Source organism: Ursus maritimus, unplaced genomic scaffold (genome assembly GCF_017311325.1).
Source record: "Ursus maritimus isolate PB19 unplaced genomic scaffold, ASM1731132v1 scaffold_12, whole genome shotgun sequence".
Taxonomy (NCBI): Eukaryota; Metazoa; Chordata; class Mammalia; order Carnivora; family Ursidae; genus Ursus; species Ursus maritimus.
This window is the reverse complement of record NW_024423564.1, coordinates 11,937,253-11,964,887: the sequence shown is the minus strand read 5'-3', so window position 1 is coordinate 11,964,887 and position 27,635 is coordinate 11,937,253. Positions and strand designations below refer to the sequence as shown.

Sequence of the window (27,635 nt, the reverse complement as noted above, 5' to 3'; positions counted from 1 at the left end):
TATTTGGGCCTTGATATATGGGCCCAGAGAAAATACCCCAAAGCCCAAGATCTTTTTTTGCTAAGGATTTGTTCCTCAGAGCATTTGATAAACCCCACTGAGCAACCTCGAGGAGGACCGCTCATGGCCCCCAGTCACCCTCCAAATGGAGAAACTGGGTCTGCCATGGAGCAGTGACACCCCAGGGGCCAAAGACCAGCCAGGACTGGGTACCCCCCCCACAGGACCGGTCAGGCCCAGGAGGGCCCCCAAGAGCATGGGCCCCCGGAGCCCCCAACCCTCACGTGGAAAGCGGTCAGTTACAAAATGCTAGAAGGTCCTGGGGGAAACGTGGAGCTGGAGGTGGGGTGGGGGAGACACCCACATCATCCCCCCCAGGCTAAGAGAAGGGGAGAGGCGTGACTGAAGCAGACACGGATACCTATGTAAAGCCCCTAACTCCAGGGGAGATTCTTTCTCTCAAACCCCCTCTGGTACGAAGATGGGAATGAGCATAGGTCCCCGGGGACAGGGGAGAGAACAGAACAGACTGTTTCCAGAGCGCCTTCCCCTGGGCACTCATCTTTCTATTTCTTAATGAGGAGCCCGAGGGGAGCCTGGGGCCTTGGCCGTGGGGGCGGGTAGCAAGTGACTGGGGGAACCCCACCCAAACACCCACTTTCACTCTAGGGAAGGCCCCCAGGTCATGCCCTCCCTCCTCCAGCCTCTGCCAGAGTGGTGGGGGCATTTCTGCCCAGGAGCCCAGACACCCTCTTGCCCCAGGGAGGAGGAAAGTGCTACAGAGGGTAAAGCTCTCTCTGCCCAGGGACCTGGGCCACAGCACAGCCTACTTTGCTGCTCCCTGGCTGCCCCGCCAGGAGCTGGCAGCCGGGATTCTGGCTGGCCACAGAGGGCCTGTCCCCCTGCATTCATCACATATGCAGTGGGCGTCCTCAGCTGTCCCTCAGAAAGCAAACACTGACGCCAGCGAGGCCATTGTGCTCCGAGCAGCCCGGTCACCCCCATCAGACCCAGTTGGCACGATGTTTCCTGGTCTTTGTTGAATGTCCAATTTCCTGACCAACTCCCTGATAAATAATCGTTTTCCTCGTTCACTCCAGGCAGCTCCAAGCGAGAGGCGGGAGGAGGCTGGTTTGATGGGGATGGCTCTCTCTTTTGTCTCCTCGGTGTCTGAAAGCCAGGCCTGACCTCTGCTCAGTGCCTCTGCAAAGGCCCGTCTCCGGCTCAGCAGCTGCGAACAGCTACCAAGCTCCCTCCTCACTGGTACCCTTTGCACCTAGGATATGCCCTCTCTCCCCCTTTCCTATGCTGAAGTTCTGCATCGAGGCATGGAACCAGACAATGACCTAGGGAACTGGGTATTTTAAGGGAGGCTGGAGCGAAACATTAGAAGATCTCATCTCACGGAGGGAAGGGCACTGGCTGGGAAATAAATCGATTTGGGCTCCAGTCTGAACTTGGTGGCTGCCTGGCCGATAGGGGGGCTGTCATCTCAGTTTTCTTGTGTCTAAGACTCCGGGGCTCATCCAGAGCCCTGTTTGCCTGTGTGACTGGTACTCATGGAGCTGAGCCCTTGGGCAGCTGCAGTCCCACTTCTGTTCTCCCTGTAGCTTCTGCCCTGCGTCTCCCTGGCCCAAGTTGCTGGCATACCATCTGGTATTCCTGGGCGAGCCAAGAGTTAGTTACCAGCGACAGCTCTGTTGCTCTGGTCATCCCCACCCATGCGCAAGGGCAAAGGAGCCCTCCAAGCCCACACGCTGGGCACTCGCCTGGCCAGGCACTGGCCTAGGCACTTCCTAAGCAGCACCATGTTCGACCTAACAGCAGTCTTCATTTGCCAAAACAAGAAACTGTGCTCCGCAGGCAGCCTGCTGTGTGGTCATGCTGCGAGAAAGTGGCGGGGCTGGGGATGGGACGCAGGTCTGTCTGCTTTTGGAGCCCGTGCTTTTTGGAACCCACTCTCTCCAGTGGGGGCCTCCTTGGAGAGGCCAGGCCTAGCCTCCAGCAGCAATCACAGTTCTCAGGAAGGAATAAGCCGATGGCTTTTGGTCTTGGGACAGGAGGAAGCTGGCATCACCAGAGAGGAAAACCCACTCTCTTCACGGCCTTCCTCAAACCTGATCAAAACAGCTATACCACTCCATTACTTCCCACAGTTAGGGACGCAAACCCACTGCCCCCGTGTCGGGGCAAACTATAAAACTGAATCCACAGAGCTCACAGTAATAACCCCATGGCAGGTTGCAGAAATGTCCACCAATTCTTTCTATCCTTTTGTATTCACATCCCTGTGTAATGTGACATTGTGGTTCCTCCCATCAAAAGACAGAATCGATTTTCTTCCCCCTGAACCTGGGCTTGCCCATGGGATTTGCTTTGGCTCTCAGGACATTAGTAAATGTGACACAGCAGGGGGTTGAAAAATGCTTGTGTGTTGGGGTTGACCCTTCTATTAGATCTTGCGACCTCGGTGACCTGCCACCAGTTGAAGGATGTGGGCCAGGCCACTAGATGATAAGAGACAAGAGCCATGTCATCCATTGCCATGGCTCCAGCCAACCACCAGATGGGTGCGGCCATCCTAGACCATCCATCCCCAGTCGAGCCACTGCTAACCAGAGAGATCAGCTGAGCCAGGCCAGACCCAGAGGACTCCCCAGCCAACCCATCAAGTCATAAGAAATAACCAATGTTTATAGTTTAAGCCACTGGTTTTCTGGGGTGGTTTGTGATGCAATACGAGTGAACTGATACGGAGTCCCACAAAGGAAGTGATGAAGAATGTCATGAACACGGGAGTGACTGTCTAGCATAGTGGTCAGTGGTGCAGGGAGCCAAAATGGCTGCGTTTGAAATCCTACTTTGTCACTAAGTAACTCTGACGAGTTATTTAATCTCTCCATGCCTCATCTGTAAAGGGAGGAGAATAATAACGCCTACTCGACAGAGCTGTTGGGAAAACCCAGTTAACAAATGCAGAGCACTTAGAATACTGCCTGGCCCGCTATAGGAAGGGCTTCCTGTCATTATTATTAGAATAGACAGTCCCGCCAAGGTCCCAATTGTCAGAGTCCTTCCATGGAGCAAGGGGGCTGACTTGCAGACCTCCAGCTCCGCTGAGGCCAGGCCCGAGGCAGTGAATGGACCCTAACACGAGGGACAGAGGCTGGACCTCGGCAGAGCCTGCCCAACAGGGAGCCTTGCTGGCTGCAAAGAAGGTGACAGGGGACCGACCTGACAGCCAGATGGCCTTCCGGGGCTGGGAGGAACCCAGGCAGGCCGCACCGTCTCTCCCGCTGCTGCACTGACACACATACGGGATTTCTGCTCTTTTGAAAGGTTTCCTGCCTAAGCAAATCCTGAGCTTCCCTTCAATCATCTTACTGCCCTCCTCGAGGCACGGTCTCAGGGGTCGGGGGGATCAATCCTCCACAAAAAGAGAGAAGAGGCCTCATCCCTTACCTCACTTCTTAATTTCCCTCTCCCTCGCCAAGTCAGCACCTCCGAATTGCCTTCTGGTTATCACTCTATTGCAATTCGGCGGAAGGAGGGAAATGGGCACTTAGGTGCCATTATGGCTGCCTGGGCTCCTGGCCAGGGAGGGCGGAGGGACCAAGACTCTGCCTGGACCACAGTACTGGACTCTAGGATTTCACTGTCTTCCCTGGCTTGGCAGACGGTGCTGGGCCAAAGCAGACTGCCACCGAGGATGGCCCAGCTGGGACCTTGAGAGCGCCAGGTGGGTAGAGGTGAAACCAAGGAGTCTAGAATTTCCAACCTGTGGGCTGTGGTGCACAGGTGGCCGAGAACAGGCTCCAGGCATGCGGAGAGGTACAGATCTCCTCAGCCCCCAGGGTGGCCAGGTGGGAACCTCCTACCTCAAGCAGCCTGGCCAGCCCCAAACAGCAAGGTCAAAGGCGTGGCCGACCAGGGGACCACACTGGGGAGCACAGATCAAAAAAGGAAAAGACCATCGAACTTGGAGATGGGAAGGAAGCACAAATTCATGGGGCGGGAGGGTCTCTTGGAAAGAACTGAAGTTTATATTGTTGAAATTTTAGCTGTTACGAGGAGGTTTAGACATAAGAATAGGAAGGAGAGAACTGATTCCGGCTCTTACAAAGATGGAAGTGGAGGAACTGGGGTTCCCACCATGTTTCTGCCGTGCCCCCGCCAGGGTGGGCCCTGGCAGAGAGAGGGGAATCCCACCCTGCTAGGCCAGCCGAGAGGGCTGCGTGCTTCACCTTGCCCGCATCACCCGTAGTGCGTAGTCCTTAACTCTACCAGGGAGCATAATTACAGGTGTCCTAGCAGTTCGTCTGATTCATTTTCTGTGCCTGGTGACCTCACCTGGTAAGCTTTTCATCCCCTCTAGAGCAAGGAGCACGTGGTCCGCAGGACAGGCATGTTTGTTGAATGAATAAAGGAAATCGACAATAGCAGATTCCGACACATCTGCGGTCAGGCTTCCGGTTTCCACCTCCACCCCAACACATTTTTGTATCCACGAGACTACAAATCCGAGGACTACTCAAACTCTCTGGTTCCGGTTTAATTTTAAACAAACTGGTTCCTGGTCTCTCTGGTCGGTTTAATTTTAAGCAATTAACATGAAAAAAGGATTAACTTTTTTTTTTTACAATAGAACACACATCCCTTTGTATCTACACAAGCCCCCTCCCCCATTAAAATAAAGTTGCCCTTATCCTATAACATGAGTTTCATTAAATAATCCTGCCACAGCAATGAAAGGCACTCAGGTCTGTGGGCAGAAGGGAGTTTTGCAGATGCTGCCTGAAAGATGGCAAGATTTTTTTTTCTTTGTATGTTTGATATATTTTATGATTTTTTTTAAAGGAAAAGATCTAACATTTTCATTTACATGAGGTCCCTAGAGTAGTCAAATTCATAAAGACAAGATCCCCATCAATTCTCTGAATTCTCCAGGCATAGAGTCACTCTCTGGGAAAAAGGGGTGGGTAGGTGAGGGGCTCATGTGAGATCCAGAAGCCCGAGTCCTGGCTCAGGATGGTGCTTCTGCTAGGGGAGAAGGGTCACCTCTCAGTAGGCCAACCTACCAAGGATAGAGGCACTCCAGATGGCAAAAAGAGCACAAGACCTAGAGGTTCCCCAGGGCCAGCAACAGCCTAAGGTTACACTGAGAACTCCCTTCCCTTCCCTCCTTGCCAGTGGGCCTTCAAACACACACACACACACACACACACACACACACACACACACACACACATGCATGTGCCATGAGCATGCTGCCTGTTTCTGACTCTCTCCTCCAACTTTTGCTTTTTGTCTGGAACACTTTCCCTTTCCAGCTCTCCAAGCCAACTTCCTCAAGTTCTCTCCCTTCCACAGCATCTCCAGGTCGAGCAGATCTGATGATCTCCGTGGCCCCGCCCTATCTGGATAGGAAATGCCCCCAGAGCTCCATACCCCCCTCCCAAATTTGGGCACATCCTTCCTCACATCGTGCCCTGAAATGCACAAAACTTGCCCCTGACTCATCGTCCAGTCCTACTTGGTTTAAGGTTCCATCCGCCATTTTCTCGGGCCCACACGTGCGCAGGGGCTTCTCGCTGTGTCTGAAGTGAACCGGCAGGGCATGACGAGGAAGGGATGGGCCAGGCACAACGCAGCCCCTTCTCTGTGCCAGGCACTCTGCTGGGAGCTGGGGTCTGGGACCATAGTGCCTGCCTTGGAGGAGCAAGGGCTACCTGTGTAGACGGGGCTGTTTACCCAGGCTTTCAGATGGTGGTGACAGAAGGCAGAGAGCCCCCCCTAGGAGGAGACTCACTCACCTGGCCCATTTCCACCAAGCTTCCCCTTCACTGCCGCCACCTGCTGCCTGCCCCTCAGTCCTTGTCCTCTCTGCACACTGGAAAGAAAGCCCACGAGATGCTCCCAGCCAGAGAGAGCCCACACGTTGCTCACCCTCTCCCCAGTCTTCTGTGATCATTAAATGGTTGGTTTCATTCAAACACCTTAAGGTAATGTAAGCCACGCTGCCCACACGAATGCTAATAGCTGTATATAGATTCCCCTGTGTTCCTGTGAGGCGCTCCGGTTATAAATAATGGGAGTGGAGAAGGGAGGGTCATTTCCAGACCCACAGGATAACAGGGGAAGAGAAGGAAGCTGGGGATGGGGTGGGACAAGCAAGAAATCAGCCCCTGGTGGAGGCATCAGTAGGGATGGCATGATGGGAGACAGTGGAAGGGGTGGGGGCTCCCCTGCGCAGGCCCTTGGCTATTCACCCCAAAGGGCGTGGTTTGGAGTTCGTTCGCCCACGAAGCTTCCATTCCCTGAAGGGCTTGGGTCTGCCAGGGCTGGGGCTGGGTCACCCTGAGGCTGTGCCAGGACAGATGTCCCAGGGTCTTCTTGCCACCGAGTCCCCTAGCAACTTCCTCCGCCATAATTATAATTGCCTTGCAGAACGGTTTCCTTCACAGAACTTTCTGGGTTCTCAGAGCCCTCACCCTTTTGGGGTGTATGGGAAGCAGGCTCGGGTAGGATACACAGAGGAGCGTGGCGATCACTGACGCTCTCCAAAATGGAATGAACTGTAGCCAAAAGCGTAAACATCCATCCCTGAGGGTTCAGGCACGCCTGTTGTCATTTGCTGGGGAGGTTGTTGAGGGGGTCCAGCTCTGAAGGGGGGTAGCAACCTAGACTCTTTCTAGACCCAAGACTCATAGGGCTCAAATAGCTGTCTGATGGTCCCATATCTTAAGCCTTCCCCCCATCTGGCCCATGCAGAGGAGCCCTGGGACTGAATTCACCATTCCCTGCTCTCTCCAAACACAATCCTATGTGGCTTCGGGCTGTTGACCTTGACCTTGTATGTCATCCTGGCTCACCATCAGACACCCTGGAGCTTTCCGGGGGAGTCTCCCAGCAGGAGACTTGCTTTTCTGTGGTCACTTTGGCCAGGGACTCTTTTAACTTTTTCCCCTTTGGAGGTGAAGAAAGGGAAATGGGAAGGTCCCCAATGCCCCGTCATCCAGGGGGAGGGGGCGTGTCTCCAGGCTGTGAATCATCTAGGCTATTGGATTAAAGATCAGTTTTCCTTCGAAGAGTGAGAAACTTACAGCTTGTGGAACTAAGGGGTGATAACTCACTATAATTCAACCCCTCACCATTCAGAAGACGATGCTGAGGACCAGAGAGCAAGCAGCTTGCCCAAGGTCACACAGCCTGCCAAAACCGGCCCCACAGCCCATATCTCCTGGCTCTTTATCTGATGGTCTTTCCATGGTCCTAGGGAGCCCCACTCCAGACAAAGGATGCGGCCAAGGCACGTGGGCCAGCCCAGGAGTAAAGCACGTAACTCAGAGCAGGGACGCAACAGCCTCTGCTCTTCAGATGAGAAGCTGACCTTACATGGAAATATTAAGAAAGTCAAACACAGTGTGTGGGGTTGGGGTGGGCATAATGCTTCATCATCCTTAAGCCCTGCCCAAACTCTGAGCATGGCAATCGGACTGCAGGAAAATGTTTTATTAATCGACACAATGCCCTTTTGCTAGTCCAGAGAGAAGCTTCTGCTGGAGAGGGGAGGGAGGAGAGGGAGACGGGGAGGCTTTGGCTCCAAAGACACAAGCCCTCAAGATATAAAACTCTGGGGAGAACTTCTAGCCGCTTCTGGAGGCAGAAGAGCAACAGGCCAGGGAAGCAGGGAAAAAAGAAAAACTAGTATAAGGTCACACATGGCAAATCATAACCCATGAAGAAAGAGTCGCACCTGGTACTGTGATTCCTCATGGAGGGTGGGTGCGAAGTAACACCCGTGACCCATGGGGTGACAGTTCCCAGGAGACTCCTCACCCTACACCCACCTGCCCCATTCCTGGGGTCCACAGACCGCACAGCACTGTGCAGGGCCTAGAGCTGAGGGGTGTGGAAGACTGGCCAGCCTGCGCTCTGTTGCCCGGCTCTGACAGGCTCCCCAGCAGAGCCGCTTCCCACCATTCCAACACTCTGAGACCGGCCCCCAGCTCTCTGCTGCCTCGCCTGCTGTCTCTCTGGGGCGCTCGGAGGGGCCAGTGAAACGCTGTTGAGCCCAAAGGCCCGCAGAGGAGTGGGTGGGGATCCCCCCAACACCCAGACCACCCAGACGGAGGACATGGTGGCAAAGCCACCTGGGACCAGGATCTCTCCAGAGAGGAAGATGGCATGAGGTTTTCCAAGTTATTCTAAAAGAAATTTACATAGGATATTTACATCGTATGCATATTTACCATTTTCTCTCTTCCTTAAACTTTTTCTTTTTTTTTGCACAAACTCTTACTACTACACTAAAATTTCCCATCTCCTTTTTTGTCCTGCATCCTGCTCACCAGGATTCACTGGGCCTGTTGGCGACCTTGCCCCCTGCCTGTCACCTGTGGTCATGTCTCTGTGGGCCCAGAGGAGCTTGACCCCTGCTGGCCTTATCCCCAGAGACTCTGATCTGTCCTCCATCGCCATCCTGTGTCCACTCCTTATGCTCATGACCTTCGCCAAGAGGCCCGAGAGAGTCATTGGTCCAGGCACATTAGCACCCTGGGGATGCTGTGTCTGCCTCCGTCTGCCAGAGACAGAGGCCGTGGAAGATTTCCCTCAAAGGCCTCCCCGAGGGAAATCTGGGTCCTTGGGGAGAGCATTAAGAGCCCCCACAGGTCAGACCAGTGCTCGTGTGAATCCTAGCTTCTCCGGTTACCAGCCGTAGGCTCTTAGCAGGCCTCCCGTTTCCTCAACTCTAAAACACAGACAACAGTAATCTCTCTCTCCTATGGTTCATGGGGGAGTTAAACGAGGAAACGCATATAAATAATTTATATCTAGCACAGGACCTGGGGTGCTGCCAGAGCTCAATATTATCAGCTAGTATTATTATTGTTGTTGTTGTTGTTGTTGATGAGGGCCAGCCGTCCCTCACATGTCACAGTGAGCCTGTCTTCTCACTCAGTCTCCAGCGAGGATGGCAAACAGCTGCTTCTCCGCCTTCTGGACAGCAACCCCAACGAGACTCAAACATAGCTATTAAATCATCATTTCTGTCCGGAGGCTAGCCTCCCTTGGACTCCTAACTGCGCAGAGTACTTCCACTTGGGGAGAGGCTAGAGGAGCTGTCCCTCTGCACCCCCACATCCTGACTCCTCATCTCTCCCCAGCGCGGCCGATGCCCTCCCTCTCTCTCCCCTTACCAGCTTTATCTCTTTCTTCTTGGCTTTTACTTCAACCTTCCCATTTTATGCATTCATTTTATCGTCTGCAGCTCCGGCGAGAATGCCGGCCCCAGAGGATTTGTGTGTTCAGTTCCTGAGTACCTTCCCAGCCCCCAGCACGCGGCCTGGCACATGCAGACCCACCATATTTGTTGAATAAATGATCGAAGGAACGAACACATTTAACTTTTGTACTACTATCTTTCAAGGGCCAGCTGAAATGCCACCTCCTCCGAGAAGCTGTCTCTGATTTCTGCCTCCTCCACCTTCCCCTCATATTTTCCTACCCATTACTCATACATCTTACCTTGCTGAGCCCAGACACAGAGCTCTAAGCACACACGGCATCTCTGTTACTGGCCCGAAGCTCTTCGTGGAGACTAAAGGAGTCGGATAACTTCAGTCCGAGCACAGTGACGCTACTACTGTGTACGAGCTGGGGCAAGTGACCTACGCTCTCAGTATCTCAGTCTTCTCAGATGTAGAATGGGAGCCTAAGAGCCACCCCACAGGATTTAGTCCTCGCCCCATTCTCTCTCTGTAGCCCCTCAGGCCGACCAGGACACCGTCTTGCTCACAGGCACAGCTCAATGCATGCTTGCTGAATTACTGAGCCATCGTGTGCCCGTTGCTTACCACGGGCCCAAGACAGGCATCTCTGGGACGGGACAGGCCAGAGGAGGCTCCCAGTGATGCCAACAGTGCATCTGACATTTCTCCCTAAGGAGAAGAGGGGAATGAGGGGCACAGGCAGCGTCTTAACTCCCCAAAGCCTCTGCTCAGGACTCTGGCGCTGCAAGGACCAGGACAGAGCCGCCCACGGAGGCTCTGCCACTCTTTTTTTTTTGTTGTTTTTTTTTTAAAGATTTTATTTATTGGACAGAGAGACAGCCAGCGAGAGAGGGAACACAAGCAGGGGGAGTGGGAGAGGAAGAAGCAGGCTCCCAGCGGAGGAGCCTGATGTGGGGCTCGATCCCATAACGCCGGGATCACGCCCTGAGCCGAAGGCAGACGCTTAACGGCTGCGCCACCCAGGCGCCCCGGCTGTGCCACTCTTGAGTTAGCATCGCCCTGGGCCAGGCACAGACGCTTTGTTGGTCTGTGACCATTCAGACCCCATCTATTCTATCCACATGGCAATGTGAGGATCCTTTCAGTATTATTGTTTAGCAAAGCCCATAAACCAATTCTGCCTTCCTGGGTCAGAGCTGTTTATTTAATTAGCATTGTAGGAGACTAAAAGAAAACCTTGTTTGACTCAGAAAACCAATATGACCTTTCGGCCCCAGCAGAGCGGCAGCATGACTGGGAACGCCCACAGGCCAGGGAGAGAAGCTGAATGGAAGTGTCCGCAAAGCCTTCCCACGGGTGGCAGCTGCGGTCCTGAAGGAGGCAAGGTGCCAGCGAAGTGGGGCCTCTCCTCTGCCCTCCCTTCGGTTTTCTTTGGTAACATCTATTCCCTGCTGCAGCCCATCCCAAAAAGGCCTTGCTAGCCCCCTTCTCCGTGTTAAGCTCCAGACCCACCTTCCCACCTGCCTACCGGCTGCCTCCAGCCGGGGTCAACTGCAAATACCCAAGGTCCAAAGCCAAGTTCACAGTCTCTACCTTTCCCTTGCCCTTCTGCCAAACTGTTCGTCTCTGACGTTCGCCATCTCCCCATCTCCAACCTCCCAGTCTCATAGTCCCAGAGTTCACGTCTCTTTCCACTCTACCTCCTTCTGTCCCTTTCCACTGTGATCGCCCCACATCAGGCCTCCCACACGTCCTTCCTGGGTCAGCCTGCTGACTGATCGCACAGCGGGCCAGAGCCTCCTCTGACATTCACCCAGAAGACAGCTCCAAATAAATCTTCCTAACCACTGCAACACGGGCCACGTTTAGTGGCTCCCCGACGCCTACCATATAAATGCCTTAGCCTAACAGTTTAGGCCCTCCGTGTCTCTAGCAAGCCTTTGATTCCTGCTTATCTCCAGCCGTTCCCCTCATATGCCCTACACACTAGCAAAGCAGCCTATTGGTTAAGCTCCCAAGCACTCTGCCCTTTTGCAATTTACTTGGATTTCCCATTTCCGCATCTCAAAATCCTACCCACTGTTGTTGGTCTAGCTGAAATGTCAACTTTTCCGTGAAGCCAATCACTCATTCAGCAGCAAATATTTATTAAGCATTTATTCTGTGCCAAACACCTTCTGATCACTTCGGAACATGCCCCATCCTCCCTTGTCAGCTCATTAACATACTCAAATCCCCTGCTGTATTGTCAATTTCATAGGGCCAGGAGCGAGGGCTTATTTATTTCCATTTCCCCAACACTGACTGACACGATGCATCACAAATTCTAGGTATAATATTTGTTAACCCGCATCAAGATTTATGCTGTCTGTGGTTTTAATATCATTTAGTTTAAAATTCCCCTACTTTTTTTTTTTCTGCTTAAGTATGCACGACCAGGAAGAAGTAAAAATAAACTGATGATACTTCTCAGCAGCTCTAAGCCTGTAATTGTGGTGAACTCTAAGTTGTCCATGACACTGGAACCTTCATGCCGGAGAGAATCTCCCACCAGAAGCTAAAGCAAATTATCGCCGTCAGTCTTTGACACGTATTGTACGACTGTCAAGGAGTGGATTCGCCTTTTTAACTTTGGGTGACCAATCGGGTTGGTATCTGCCTCTAGAGTCCTGAGAGCTGGCAGAGTAAGAGGGATGGAGGGAAAGATGGAGACCTGGCTGGCGGGAGGGTCCGGTCCGGGACCGAACATCTACCCTGCACAGCCTCGAGGCAAGACTGGACAGTCACGGCGTCACCGGCACTCGGCGTGTGTCTGCATGGCTAAGGCTCTGGCCTCTTTCTCCCAGACGACCGCAAGGGTGGAGACATCCCAGCCCCCCTGGGGTGGCCCAGTCTGGGGTCTGGAATTGATTTTTGTTTAAGGACAACGCCAAAGTGTCCCCGGGAGCGAGTAAGGTTCTGGGATGGAAGAGGGCTGTGCTTCCAGCCTTGCGGGCCTCAGGATGGGGCCCCGCTGTGCCACCGGGAATCGCTGGACGCAAATCAAAGAAAATGAGATTTGCAATTCTGCACTGATAGCCAGATAATGTAGGGGGGCAAGCTCCCCTCTTCCACTTCTGAAGCAAAAATATCACGTGGGGAGATTCCGCAGCTGCATTAGTTGGGGGAAATTGATGCACATTTCATGTGTCAGGGAGCTGAATCCCAGAGAATGGAGCCAGCCTCCCAGGAAATGGTTTCTTTATATAGTTCCATCCATTTATTGTTTGATTGGACTTTCTGTATATTAAATTCAAGCTGTTCTGCCGCTCGTGGGCATTATGATGCGTTGGCTCCGTGGGAAATAATGAAGGTGATGGGATTTTACAGCTCACATTACAAAGGAGGCGTCCCCAACCTCATCCATCTCTCCATCAACTAGGTTGTGTGTGAGGTGGCACTTATATTAAAACGATTTTTCTGATTCAGTTTAATGACACTCATTCCAGTCCTGACACCCAGAATATGATTACACGAGCCAGATGCAATCTTCCTCCATCCAGTCATGGTCAGCCAAGGCTGAGTTATCTTCCCTCCTGGTCCGCCCCCACCTTCCCACTCACCCGACATCTGCATGGCGCTGGGCAGAGGAGGTGGGGGCTGGGGAGAAGAGGCCTCAGTTTCCGCCTGGGAAACGCAGGCTGGACGGAGGCCCGAGCACGGGACTCGACTAGGAGGCCACGGTCTCTGAGCCTTCTGGCCCAGAACTTTGGGCGCTCCAAGGCACTGTGGTAACTCCTTCCTCCTGGTCACAAACAAGTCCCCAATGGAAGTTGGTCTGAGGTCGCTATGGAACACCCCTTGCAAAAGAGATCGCTGGGAGTCTGGTCCCTACTTCCAAAAAAGAAAAACTACGTGGCTATCCCCAGAAGATGAACATTTCGAACAGGAGTACGGTGTGGCTTCTTGGAAGGGGTTGGTTGTGTTCAGGACCACCTGCCTGAGGACAGGGGCTGGGAGCCTCCCAGCTAAGTCTCTGCTCCTCTCCCGGCCTGGCCCGGGAGGGGTGGGGGAGGGGACGGGGAAGCTCCCAGCGCGGAACAGGAGCTCCCTCCTGGATGAGAGAGGCAGCAACACTGTAGCAGTTACTGAGGGGTTCTGGCCCGCCCCTGAGCAGAGGGGGGGCCAGGCTGCCTTTTATTTACAGTATTTTCAGGCAGAATAAGTGCCGCTCCTACGAAGAATCATGTTTGTGTTTACGGGTGTGTGTAAGAGGGAAACCCAAACAAAACCAAACAGAGAGAGAGAGGGAGAGAAAGGGATTGAGGTTGATTTTGAGAGATTTGGGAGAGCTGTGAAATGGGCACCAGCGTGAAAATCCCCTCCCCCAAATGGCAGCAATTTAAATGGCTGGACTGGAAGACCAATCCAAAGTCACGGTTTGAGTGTGAAGCACCCCCAAGTCTCCTATCCCACCCGCGTGAATCCACCTCTCCCCCACCGGCAGCCCTGACACCCTGCCCACCCCTCTGTCTCAGCTGTTATCACAGCCGCTGACTTCCGTTTCCCTTTCTGAACCAAGAGTGTCCCCCAGGGTGGTCAGCACGGTGCCCAGCCCTTGGCAGGTGTCCGTTACTTGCTGCCTGTGTCTGCCTGTGTTGAAAGGAAACGCCGGGGGCACCTGGGTGGCTCAGTCAGTTAAGCTTCTGACTCTTGGTTTCTGCTCAGGTCATGATGGGGGTTCGAGCCCCGCATCAGGCTCTGTGCTCAGGGCGGAGTCTGCTGGAGGTTCTCTCACTCCCTCGCCTTCTGCCCCTCCCCCCACTCACGTGCTCTAAATAAGTAAATAAGTAGATACATAAATAAATAAATAAAACTAAAAAAAAAAAAAAAGGAAACCCCAATCCAGGTACAGACGCCCCTGCTTGCGGGCAGCCCCAGCCCAGCTCTTAGAAGTCCACGCTCCAGACTTGGGCTCTGAGGCTTATTCACTCCATGCTGGGATCTTGCAGCCCTGGGCCTTGAAGCCCCCCTCTTGCAAGAGGCTTCTTCTTGTGCAATGCTTGTCCCAGGGGTGGAGAAGTTCTTTAGGACCATGCCTTCCTGGGCCGGTCCTTGCTATGGGAGCAGGGAAAGCCTGGGGCGCTGGTGTGGTAGAAGCAGGACTGGCATAGCTCTCTGATGCCTCTGCCTTCAAATACATGCAAAATATCTCAGTTCTCCCCTTCCCCCTGCCAGCATCCTTGGCCCAGCCACCATCTTCCACAGCCTAGACTATGATGCCGGCTTCTCCCTAGAAAGTATTCACTACCCAGCAGCCAGAGTGATCCTTTGCAAACTTAAGTGAGGCCTACTTAAAACCCTCCTGTGGCCTCCCATTCCAGGCAGAGAAAACGGCAAAGGGCCAAGTCTTTGATCCTGAGGGCCCTGCATGAGCTGCTTCCCCCATTACCGCCTGTACCTGGTCCCTGCTCCTGCGGCTTGACCATTAGGACCTTGTAGCTATTCCAAGAATAGCACGCCAAGGCCTCTCCTGCCTGATGGCCTTTGCATTTGCTGTTCTCTTGGCCTGGAATGCTTTTCCTTAAGCTTCCCACATTCCTGCTGGTCTCTGCTCAAATATCAGCTGAGCTTCTGACATACCATAGCAACTCTCCCTCACTCCACCACCTTCCCGCGCTCAGCGCTCCCTGTTTATCGCACCAGGCTTTACTTTTCTCTATGGCCTGAACTGCTGCCTCGTGGAACGTATTTATCTGCTGATCTATGTACCATCTGGACTCCTCCACTAGAATGTTAGCTCCGCAAGATCAGAGACTATTTTCTTTGCTGCCATATTCCTAGCGCCTAGTGTCTACTCCATAAATATTGGTTGCATAAAGAATCGAATGGAGGAAAATTTCATGGATGGGAGCACTTATCTCTGGCTCCCTTTCTGCTCCTCCCTGGCCCCAGAGTCTGCAGTGGGAAGCATGGCCAAGTGGCCAAAAATAGTGAAGGACGAGGGTTGAAACTTCCCGTGCAAGAAAGGCCCCACCACACTAAGGCTGATGTCCGAACTAGAGAACGCCCCGCTTGGCCTCCCCATCTCCACCCTGCCCACAAATGGATATTTGTTTGACGTGACCAAATAGCTCACATTTGGATAGCACTTCCACTGGTTCTTACAATGGCCAGGAGATGGTTAGCAAGTGAGGAAACTGAAGATAGGTAAACTGGGGTACAACTCTGTTTAGTTGAACAGCTAACTAGCAAGACCCTGACTTAAGCACGGATCTTACAATGATCTCTGGAATTGAGACCTGCCCTTGAAGAGCTCACATCCCGGGAGAAAGACACATAAGCAGGTCAAGTTAACAAAAAATGGCAACTGACAAGACAGAGGTATGTCAGGGCTGCAGTGGGAAGCAAGAGGAGGGGTACCTAGTACACCTTGGTACTGGGGGTGGCAGGAAGGCCTCCTGGAGGAGATGATGTGGGGCTGAGCTGTGACTGATGATGGAGTTATCCAGACATAGAGCAAAGTGAGGGATTGTCTCTGGAGTGGCAGGAAGAATATGAGTAAAGGCCTTTTTTTCTGACCCTTGGTCTACTGCTTTTCCCACCATCTCTTATTTTGGTTCAAACAAGGAGAAGTGAGTCTCATTCAATTCCTTCCATCTGGACCTTATGCTGATGTGACAACATGGTGCTTTGTATTTGCAGGGCTTGGCGCACAGTAGGCACTCAATAAATGTTGAATGGATGCAAGATTCCTTGTTGGGTTTTAAACTACAGACTATAGTTAGAGACGCAGAAGGGCACTATATTATTCTTAAAGGAAGTATTCAACAAGTGGATATGACAATTATAAATATATATGCCCCCAACAGGGGAGCAGCAAGATACACAAGCCAACTCTTAACCAGAATAAAGAGACATATAAATAAAAATACATTAATAGTAGGGGACCTCAACACTCCACTATCAGAAATAGACAGAACACTCTGGCAAAAACTAAGCAAAGAATCAAAGGCTTTGAATGCCATACTTGATGAGTTGGACGTCATAGATATATATAGAACACTACACCCCAGAACCAAAGAATACTCATTCTATTCTAATGCCCATGGAACATTCTCAAGAATAGACCATGTTCTGGGACACAAAACAGGTCTCAACCGATACCAAAAGATTGAAATTATCCCCTGCATATTCTCAGACCACAACGCTCTGAAATTGGAACTCAACCACAAGGAAAAATTTGGAAGAAACTCAAACACTTGGAGACTAAGAACCATCCTGTTCAGGAATGACTCGATAAACCAGGAAATCAAAAATCAAATTAAACAATTTATGGAGACCAATGAGAATGAAAATACAACAGTCCAAAACCTATGGGATACTGCAAAGGCAGTCCTAAGGGGGAAATACATAGCCATCCAAGCCTCACTCAAAAGAATAGAAAAATCTAAAATGCAGTTTTTATATTCTCACCTCAAGAAGCTGGAACAGCAACAGAGGGACAGGCCTAATCCACGCACGAGGAAGCAGTTGACCAAAATTAGAGCTGAAATCAATCAAGCAGAAACCAGAAGTACAGTAGAGCAGATCAACAGGACTAGAAGCTGGTTCTTTGAGAGAATCAATAAAATTGACAGACCACTGGCAAGACTTATCCAAAAGAAAAGAGAAAGGACCCAGATTATTAAAATTATGAATGAAAAAGGAGAGGTCACGACGAACACCATTGAAATTGGAAGGATTATTAGAAATTTTTATCAACAGCTATATGCCAATAAACTAAGCAATCTGGAAGAGATGGAATCCTTCCTGGAAACCTATAAACTACCAAGATTGAAACCGGAAGAAATTGATTCCTTAAACAGGCCAATTAATTATGAAGAAATTGAGTCAGTGATAAACAACCTTCCAAATAACAAAACTCCAGGCCCGGACGGTTTTCCTGGGGAATTCTACCAAACATTCAAAGAAGAAATAATACCTATTCTCCTAAAGCTATTTCAAAAAATAGAAACAGAAGGAAAGCTACCAAACTCATTCTATGAGGCCAATATTACCTTGATCCCCAAACCAGGCAAAGACCCCATCAAAAAGGAGAATTACAGACCGATTTCCCTAATGAATATGGACGCCAAAATCCTCAACAAGATACTTGCTAATAGAATCCAACAGTACATTAAAAGGATTATCCATCACGATCAAGTGGGATTCATACCTGGGATGCAAGCGTGGTTCAATATTCGCAAATCAATCAGCGTGATACATCATATCAACAAGAAAAGACTCAGGAACCATATGATCCTCTCAATCGATGCCGAAAAAGCATTTGACAAAATACAGCATCCTTTCCTGATTAAAACCCTTCAGAGTGTAGGAATAGAAGGTACATTTCTCAATCTCATAAAAGCCATCTATGAAAAGCCTACTGCAAATATTATTCTCAATGGGGAAAAGCTGGAAGCCTTTCCCTTAAGATCAGGAACTCGACAAGGATGCCCACTCTCGCCACTATTATTCAACATAGTACTAGAAGTCCTTGCAACAGCAATCAGACGACAAAAAGGGATCAAAGGTATTCAAATTGGCAAAGAAGAAGTCAAAATGTCTCTCTTTGCAGATGACATGATACTCTATATGGAAAACCCAAAAGAAGCCACTCCCAAACTATTAGAAGTTATAGAGCAATTCAGTAACGTGGCGGGATACAAAATCAATGCTCAGAAATCAGTTGCATTTCTATACACGAATAACGAGACCGAAGAAAGAGAAATTAGGGAATCCATCCCATTTACAATAGCACCAAAAACCATACGTTACCTTGGAATTAACTTAACCAGAGACGTAAAGGACCTATATTCTAGAAACTATAAATCACTCTTGAAAGACATTGAGGAAGACATAAAAAGATGGAAAGATATTCCATGCTCATGGATCGGAAGAATTAACATAGTTAAAATGTCCATGCTACCCAGAGCAATCTACACTTTCAATGCTATCCCGATCAAAATACCAAGGACATTTTTCAAAGAACTGGAACAAACAGTCCTTAAATTTGTATGGAAACAGAAAAGGCCCCGAATCTCCAAGGAACTGTTGAAAAGGAAAAACAAAGCTGGGGGCATCACAATGCCGGATTTCGAGCTGTACTACAAAGCTGTGATCACAAAGACAGCATGGTACTGGCACAAAAACAGACACATAGACCAATGGAACAGAATAGAGAGCCCAGAAATGGACCCTCGGCTCTTTGGGCAACTAATATTTGATAAAGCAGGAAAAAACATCCGGTGGGAAAAAGACAGTCTCTTCAATAAATGGTGCTGGGAAAATTGGACAGCTACATGCAAAAGAATGAAACTTGACCACTCTCTCACACCATACACAAAAATAAACTCCAAATGGATGAAAGACCTCGATGTGAGACAGGAATCCATCAAAATTCTAGAGGAGAACATAGGCAGCAACCTCTACGACATCGGCCAAAGCAACCTTTTTCATGACACATCCCCAAAGGCAAGAGAAACAAAAGATAAAATGAATTTATGGGACTTCATCAAGATTAAAAGTTTCTGCACATCCAAGGAAACAGTCAGAAAAACTAAGAGGCAGCCCACGGAATGGGAGAAGATATTTGCAAATGACACTACAGATAAAGGACTGGTATCCAAGATCTACAAAGAACTTCTCAAACTCAATACACAAGAAACAAATAAACAAATCAAAAAATGGGCAGAAGATATGAACAGACACTTTTCCAATGAAGACATACAAATGGCTAACAGACACATGAAAAAATGTTCAAAATCATTAGCCATCAAGGAAATTCAAATCAAAACCACACTGAGATACCACCTTACGCCAGTTAGAATGGCAAAAATAGACAAGGCAAGAAACAACAATTGTTGGAGAGGATGTGGAGAAAGGGGATCCCTCCTACATTGTTGGTGGGAATGCAAGTTGGTACAGCCACTCTGGAAAACAGTGTGGAGGTCCCTTAAAAAGTTAAAAATTGACTACCCTATGATCCAGCCATTGCACTACTGGGTGTTTACCCCAAAGATACAGACGTAGTGAAGAGAAGGGCCATATGCACCCCAATGTTCATAGCAGCAATGTCCACAATAGCTAAATCGTGGAAGGAGCCGAGATGCCCTTCAACAGATGACTGGATTAAGAAGATGTGGTCCATATATACAATGGAATATTACTCAGCCATCAAAAAGAAACACAAAAATGTGTTTCTCAACATTTGCAGCAACACGGACGGGACTGGAGGAGATAATGCTAAGCGAAATAAGTCAAGCAGAGAAAGACAACTATCATATGATTTCTCTCATCTATGGAACATAAGAACTAGGAAGATCAGTAGGGGAAGAAAGGGATAAAGAAAGGGGGGTAATCAGAAGGGGGAATGAAACATGAGAGACTATGGACTATGAGAAACAAACTGAGGACTTCAGAGGGGAGGAGGGTGGGGGAATGGGATAAGCTGGGGATGGGTAGTAAGGAGGGCACGTATTGCATGGTGCACGGGGTGTTATACGCAACTAATGAATCATCGAGCCTTACATCAGAAACCGGGGATGTACTGTACGGTGACTAACATAATATAATAAAAAATCATTAAAAAAAAAAAAAGATTCCTTGTTGGGATGTGGATCTAAATCTTCTCTTAGGAATTCCAGCACGAGAACTGTTGGTTAAGAAGTGTCAAACCAAGAAAAGACCTTGGGGTCATTCATTCCCAGCAGGTGTGGCTATGACCAGATCCCCCTGGGCAGGGACACACCACCATCCGGGTAGGCACAGCGGGCCAGTGACCCAGGCCAAGGCACTTGGGAGTTGGGAGGAGGGCTGGTGGGCCCCAGAGGTGGTGGATGAAGGTGCAGCCCGAATTTGGGGAATTGAAAGGTTAACCAGACCCCAGACTGGCTCCACTTCTGGCACTGGGCGGGGGACGGGGTTAAGTACCCCATTCTGTGATGGCCTGTACTGATTGTCCAGGCCCGGCTCCCAGTCTCGCAAAACCTCAGGCGGGCCCCTTCCAGGATTATGTTTTAAAGGGAAATGCGCGGGGCGCGTGGGTGGCACAGCAGTTGGGCGTCTGCCTTCGGCTCAGGGCGTGATCCCGGCATTATGGGATCGAGCCCCACATCGGGCTCTTCCGCTATGAGCCTGCTTCTTCCTCTCCCACTCCCCCTGCTTGTGTTCCCTCTCTCGCTGGCTGTCTCTATCTCTGTCAAATAAATAAAATCTTTAAAAAAAAAAATAAATAAATAAATAAAGGGAAATGCAAATCACCTGGAGGCTGCTTCATGCTTGGAAGAAGTAAAAATCGATTCTGTTTTCGTTAAAGTGATTTTTGCACACTGTCAAAAGCTCTCTCATCTCAGGGCATGGGGTGACAGAGAGGCTGCCAGTCTCAATTACATAAGCAAGCCAACCGGGCAGCAGCAGGCCACCTTAGCAGGAGCAAGGCTGTTCTGGGCCCTTCCTGAGCCCCACCCCCAAAGATAGCCAAGACAGCCTCATGCCCTCCAGTCTTGGAGCTGACCCTCAACGGCCCTGGTGGGTGCTCGCTCGCGAGGCTTTCCTTCGGCACGCTCCCCTTTTCCCCACGCTGAACCGGAGCCTCACCCACAGACTGACTCAGACAGTCTAGACCAACCATGATGCCAAGCAAAGTCCAACAAAATTCAGAAGGAAAATCTGCTTTAAAAAGTCTACAACATAGAACGCCTTCACAAACTAGCTTTGTTGGTCTTATTTAATATCGGGAGTCCTGTGCTATCCCTTTCCTCTGTTAACTGAGATAATTGAGGATTTTATGTATAGCAGCAATTACGAGCATCGAAACTAATCCTTCTGTGGCGCATGTAGAGCTCCACGGTGGAGGGGGCATAAGGGAAGCATGGGTTGGCCATGGGGGTCTTCCCCACCAGTGCAGGAGGGTCCAAAGGGAAGCCATCCTCGAGCCTCAGCGGCAGTTGGGCCGTTATTGTTCTGTGTGCTTAAGGTATTTTGAGATATTAAATAAACAGAAATGATTGGTTCCAGGAGATCCCTCCCCAGAGGACACCTGAGTAACTCATCAGGGAGTCCTGGGAAAGTGGGCAGGGATGGGAACCTGAGCGAGGGAGCGTGAACTCCGCTTGGCACATCGGTCCTCAGCCCAGCCCCATAGCCTGTCAATCAGCTCTCCTTTGCAAAGGAGCCGGAGAAGACAGTTTCTCCCAAACTGAAACTGGAACTTGGGGCAGGATTAGGGTGGGGAGGGTCTGAATATGGGAAGAACGAAGTGTCCTCTGGGAGGTGTTGGAAGCTGCCGGACAGACCGTGGAATGTGGCACGATATTGGCCCTTGGTATTCCACAGCCACTTGGGGGCTCAAATGCCAACGAGGAGTAAGAAAAAGAAGGGCTCTCTGGAATGGTTTAGGCCTACAACTAGCCAGTGAATACGTTCAGGACAGAAACCAGCCAGGGGAGAGGGACAAGTTTACAGGGTTGAGTTGGGAAGACCTCCAAGCAAGGCAAGAAGACCAGCTAGCCTCCCCCCCCACCCCCCACCCCCCCACTGATGCCGCAGAGCATCCCAGGGGATGGACCAGAGGTCGGGTGGAGGCTGCCCTCCTCTGCCTACAGGGACCAGGGCTGGGGCAGAGCACGCATCTTAGGTCCACCCTAGAAAGAGGATGGGCAGATCTGGAAAGGACTGAGAACGGTATCAGGCCAGGCAAATGGAAAAGGCGTCCTATTCACGTTAACCAAGCCATTAAAAAGCGTTTTACCAAGTACCTGCTACGTATAGCCAAGCAGTGAGCCTGGTGATGGTTCCAACTGCCAGCTCAGGTCAATGTCAAAGTGGCCCAATCCAGCATTCGACCACACCAGCCAGGACAGAGGAAGAAAAAGCCTGCTGCCCCATTACTTACCCGAGGCTAGGGAAAACACTACGGAAGGAAGGCTTCTTTTCCTGCTCATTCATTTCCCCTTCCAGAAGCTAGACGTTTTGATGCATGGGGAAGAGCAGAGTGAGGAGCCCGCAGGGCCACCAGTCAGCGGAAGCAGGCTACTCCCCTTCCTTCCTCTTTGCCTTCGTTCTCAGGCAGAGGCCTCTTGCTTCCCGCCATCCCCTCCCCTCCTTCAGAAAGTAAATACAAGGCCAAGATTGTCTGTCCCCCGACACTGGACTCACCCCTGGACCTACAGGGTGGATGCTAAAGGAAATCAGTGGTCTCTCCAGCGACAGGAAAACAGTGGATTTTGCCAGGAATGCAGGCATTGATTTCCAAGACAGCATTTAAACTGGCCAGATGGAAATGTTTCATTTAGAAATTCCCTGTGTACCTAGGACAGTGGCTGTAGTACTCACGGTGCTCATGTCCCAGAGTGACATGACTAGCATAAACGGACCCCCTGAGGCCATAATATAAAAGAAGTAACCCTGGAGGTCTGCTTTCCACCCACGACCCCGACGGTATGGGGACAAGCGGAGTGGTGAGTGAACACGGAACGGACGCTGGAGACAGCCAGACTGGCATTGGAAAATCAGCTCTGCCCCGATCAGCTGTATGACGACAGCAATCTACTTGACCTCTCTGAGCCTCGCCTGCTGCATCTGCAAAGTTGGATGGCATTTTTCCTACCTTGCAGGGCTGTTGTAAAGACTCAAAGGGATAATATATGCAAAGTGCTTAGCGCACCGCTGACAGAGTAGACACACATATGCTGTTATACTAATAATAAAAAGTAATAGGCAGGAGGCCCCTGAAGTTTCCATCGATCTCCTCTGAAACGATCCCATTTTAACTCTGACATCCATCCATCTGCCCTGTTTTCTCCCCACGGCAGTCCTGAGACATCCCTCTGGTGTCATGAGTCCCATCAAAGGGCGCTTAAGGGCACGGGATAGTCACAGTCACATCAGGAGCAGGGCCAGGGAAGTCCTGGCCGTGGGGGAGGTCCCCTTCACGGAAGCGAAAGGATGGTCAGGGTCAGCCTCGAAGGAGCAAGGTGGCTCCTTCTCCCAACATGGTGACCAGCTCCCAGGCCATTTTATCCTTAAATATCCCACTGTGTCAAGAGGCCCACATCTGCACCTATGTCAAGAGACAAGGTCAAACGACCGTTCTTACCCACTCCGGATGCAGGTGGCTGTTTGAAAAACTGTGTGTGTGTGGGAGAGAGAGGAAGGGGCAGGATGGGCTGTGTCAGACAGACAAGCGGCAAGGGGAATGCCCCCATCAAATGTGGCCTCCACAAATGGACAATGACACCCCTTGCTGTCCCCCTCCCGGGTGGCAGAATGACAAATGTAATCATTTTAAAAGGTCCCGTCACCTGCTCAGTCATTCCCAATAAGCACACACAGCACTATGGAAAAACCGACACCAGCGCCGCGGGGTGTCAGCCAGGAAAAAAAAAATCGAATCACCAGGACGCCACCAACCAAATTGTCAAAGACCAAATAAAAAGCTTCATGAATTCTCCATCAGCAATATAACGCTTCCTGGCCTAAGCAAATACAGACCCGGCATATGAATTGTAAAGGGATTTTGCATTAGCCGCAATGACTTCCAACGGCCGAAGCAGAAACCCCTAAGAAATACGTGTCTCCATAAAGCTGCCTCCGTTGGCTCTAATCCTGTTAGGGGGAAGATTGCAATCTCCTTCCTGAGCCCCTTCCTCTGATGGAAAGCTTTGCATGCCAGCACCATAAATACATTTCTGGGACCTCAGCTAGAGAAGGGACCTCGGGGAGAAGGAAGAGACAGAGTCACCTGTGGCCTTGCTGGGTGCCCCCCTCCCCAATAGACAATCCTGCTACTTTTGTGTCTGACCACATGATCTCTTCAGACCATCTCACAACGGCCCAGGTAGGCCGGGTCATTCAATCATAGTGTCAGGCTGAGAAAGCAAGGCTACTCCTCCTTCAGTGAGAAAAAACCAAGTCGGGTGCCCCGCTCTGCAGAAAACCCAAGTTTGGAATCACCTAGAGACAGTCTGCTCCGACTGAAGCCATGAGCATCGATGGCAGCAGAGAAGAGAAGTAAAGCAAAAGAGAAAAAGCCTGCAGATACGCTACAGAGAAGAAATGCAGGAAGGGTCCAAAGAGAGTGCTGTGGGTGTCTTCTGGTTTATGGAACCGAGTACGCTCCTTACCGCACTCACCCAACTGCTCGGGCCTTTCTTCCTTCCCACCTGCTGCCCGGTTTTTCCACCCCCGTGGCAGCCCTTACAAACACAGATGCATATAAGAAAGCAGCCATTGCCACTCCCTGCACCCCACACACATACACAGAACGCACGGCTGAAAAGAGAAATAGTGGCTTAATTTTCTATGTTTTATAAAATGCATGCTCACCCCTCCCCCAAAGAAAACTCCATTCAGAGCAAGCTCTCGCGCCCCAACGGATCATTGGCGCTCCTTCCTCTTTCTGACGAGGCAACTCCCCCGGCTCCTACGCCTCATCGGCCGGATCCCGCTACCCTCCAACGTTTCCCTCCCGTGTAACCTCCGCCCTTCCGGCCGCCGGCACCGACTTACCCCAGGGTGGTCATGGTGACGATGGTGTACCAAAAAGAGGCAGGGATGCTCGTGAACTTGCTGGCTGAGGAGCCCTTCTCAGCGTAAAACATCACAGTGGCAAAGATGATGATGGCCATGGTGAGGGAGAAGAGGAGGAAGCCGAGCTCAGAGGCACAGCTCTTGAGCGTGTAGCCCAGGATCCGCAAGCCCTGGGAGTGGCGCGAGAACTTGAAGATCCGGAAGACGCGGAAGACCCGCAGCGTGACAAAGGCGCCGGACACGTCCTCGTTGTTGGTCATGACCAGGCCGATGTAGTAGGGCATGATGGCCACCACGTCGATGATGCTCATCACGCTGCGGATGAAGCGGTAGCGGCTGGGCGCCGCGAACAGCCGGAGGAGGTACTCCACGGTGAAGATCATGACGCAGGCCGTGTCCAGGCAGAAGAAGGCCACCGAGTAGCGCTCTCCGCACGGCAGCTCCTTGCTCCCGGGCACCGTGCCGCACGGCACCGTCTCCACCACGTTGGTGATGACCGACACGGCGATGAAGAAGCCAGTCACATAGTAGAAGACCAAGGCCAGCGTGCTGGTGTGCGGGTTCTCGAAGGCCCGCCACATGGTCTGGCGGAAGCTGAGCGACGGCATGGACTCCTGGTTGTTCTCCGAGTCGTTGTCGTCCATGAGCCGCTCGGCGTTCTCCCGCTTGCGGTCCTTGTACTCCTCGTAGCAGCAGTCTCCAATGATCTCCGGCAGGATGCCATAGAAGGCCAGCTCGTCGTCGTAGGCCGAGATGCACTCGTAGCGCGGGTAGTGCAGCTTCCCCGTGCGGTAGAAGTTGAGGACGCACCGGAACACTTCGGGGTCCCGGTCGAAGAAGTACTCCTTGGTGTCCTCGTTGAAGAAGAACTCCTTCTCCGTGCTGCCCAGCAGCGTGTCCGGGTAGCGCTCCAGTGTGGTCCGCCAGGTCTGGAACCTCCGGCCGCTCACGTTGAGGACGATCAGCTCATCCTGCCGCTTGTTCTTGTCGGCGGGGGCAAGCGGCATGGGGCAGTTGGCCACCGGCATCCACCCGATGGCCGCCGCCCGCGCGAAGGGCAGCCAGGCTGCCACGCCCGCGGCCATGGTGACTCCAGCTCTTGGGCCGGCCGCTGCTCGGGGGCTTTGCACACCAGCTTGGAGTTAGTGCCGCGACCCCTGGGAGACAGGAAGAGAGAGCAGAGAACGGGGTGAGTCCGCGATTGCCTCCCCGGTGGGAAATGGGACACGGGGGAAGGGTCACTGCTGAGTGAGACAGCAGAAGTCTTGAAGGCAAGCAAACGAAACCAAAGTCACTACCCAAGAGAGGGGACTTGGTTCTTTTTTCCTCCCCTCCTAGGGAGAGCACCTAGCACAGGGCAGTGCAGCCGCGGGGGCTCACCAGATGTTGTTGACTGCCCGACAAATTGTCAAGTTCCAGGAAGACTCAGGAGCATTTGGAGGGAAAGCCTCTTTAGTAGGAAGATCTGGGAAGACGCGGGTAATAATCAGCTCTGAAAGGTTATGGCGTTATTACGAATTTAAATTGGGAGAGGGTAAATGAGTTCTCATTAAACGAATTTAAAAGTGGGATAAACATGCTAATTTTTATTTCACTCTTCACCCACCAGGGTAATCAGGAATGGGGGGGGTGGGTGAGGAAGATCAGGGAAACACATTCTTTCTACGCCTCATTGGTGAGGTGGAGGCTGGGCCTGCCTGTGTCCGGAAAGTTCTCCGACATGGCAGGTGAAGACGGTAGGCCCAGAGCTTGGTACAGTTCTGTTCCCCAAGTCCCATAGAGAAGGCAGTCCCTGGCGGGGTGCTAGTCTCTGGGGCACTTGGCAACCTAGCGTTCCAACACGCCCTCAGAGCCAGGACACAAAGATGTGGGAGAGGCTGTGAGGCCGGGCAGGGCTCCTTCCCCACGCCGTAAAGCGGGTCTTGGGCTCTTGGTTCACCTGCCTTCCATGCATTGTCCCTCTCCCTCCCAGAGGAAGCTGATCCACACTCTGCCATCTCCAGATTCCTCGCCTCCCGTCTCCATCTGCCCACCATCCATAGCTCCCTCGGGTTATGTAACAATACTCTCTCCCATGCCAGCCCCTTTCACCCGGCCCCACTCCAGCCCTGGAGGTTCCTGCAGCCCTGGGCCACCTTGTCCCTTCCCCCACCAGTCTCTGAACTACACTGTGGACACACCTCCCCATCACCTGCATGGATGGGGGGGAAACAATGGCTCGGAAAATTATTTTTGGCTTTGAGAAACAGATTTACCTTCCCAAATCTGGCTTTTTAAGGATGATACTGAAATGACTCTGAATCCCCAAATGTGTTACCATCTGTGGGAAGACATGTGGTGACACAGAAACACACGTAACAGCACCAGGAAATTGTTTGGGGTTGACACACTCATTTTCACTAATCCTAAACTGGCACACGGGACCAATCCTCTCTCAGAATTATTTGGACCCTCTGGAGTTCAGTTGGCTTGACTCTCTGTTGAAATGAATGAGGCAGAGGTTTGTCTTGTAAATGGGATTTGATCTTCATCTTTCCCTATCAACCTGCTTCCTTCTCCTGACTACCACCTCCTCTAGGCCCTCAGATCTCCACCTCCTCTCACTCTCTGAGCTGCCACTAGACTGGCTGTATCTAGATGCCTCTGACGATACACAGGGTCGCACTGGGGCTACCTCCTTGCCCAAAGCTGCTCCTTTTGTTCAGCTGCTGCCCTAACCCCAGGCCTGTCCCTTTGGCCATCTTTCTCCTTGTTTCACCCGAAGAGTTGCCAAATAATGAGACAACAGCTCTTAGTGCCCTCGCGAAGGCCCTCATTCCCTCAGGCCTCCTTCCCTTCCCACTGGCCTGC

The 27,635-nt window shown here is 51.4% G+C and overlaps 1 protein-coding gene across 1 annotated transcript in view; it reads right to left on the bottom strand.

Moving 5' to 3' along the window:
* Positions 1-25,870, bottom strand: part of KCND3 (potassium voltage-gated channel subfamily D member 3) — a 204,240-nt gene extending 178,370 nt beyond the window's left edge. The window contains exon 1 of the mRNA XM_008704078.2: positions 24,765-25,870. Coding sequence (XP_008702300.2) covers positions 24,765-25,870 — 1,106 coding nt within the window. The remainder of the gene's footprint in view (positions 1-24,764) is intronic.
* Between the last annotated feature and the right edge of the window lie 1,765 nt (positions 25,871-27,635).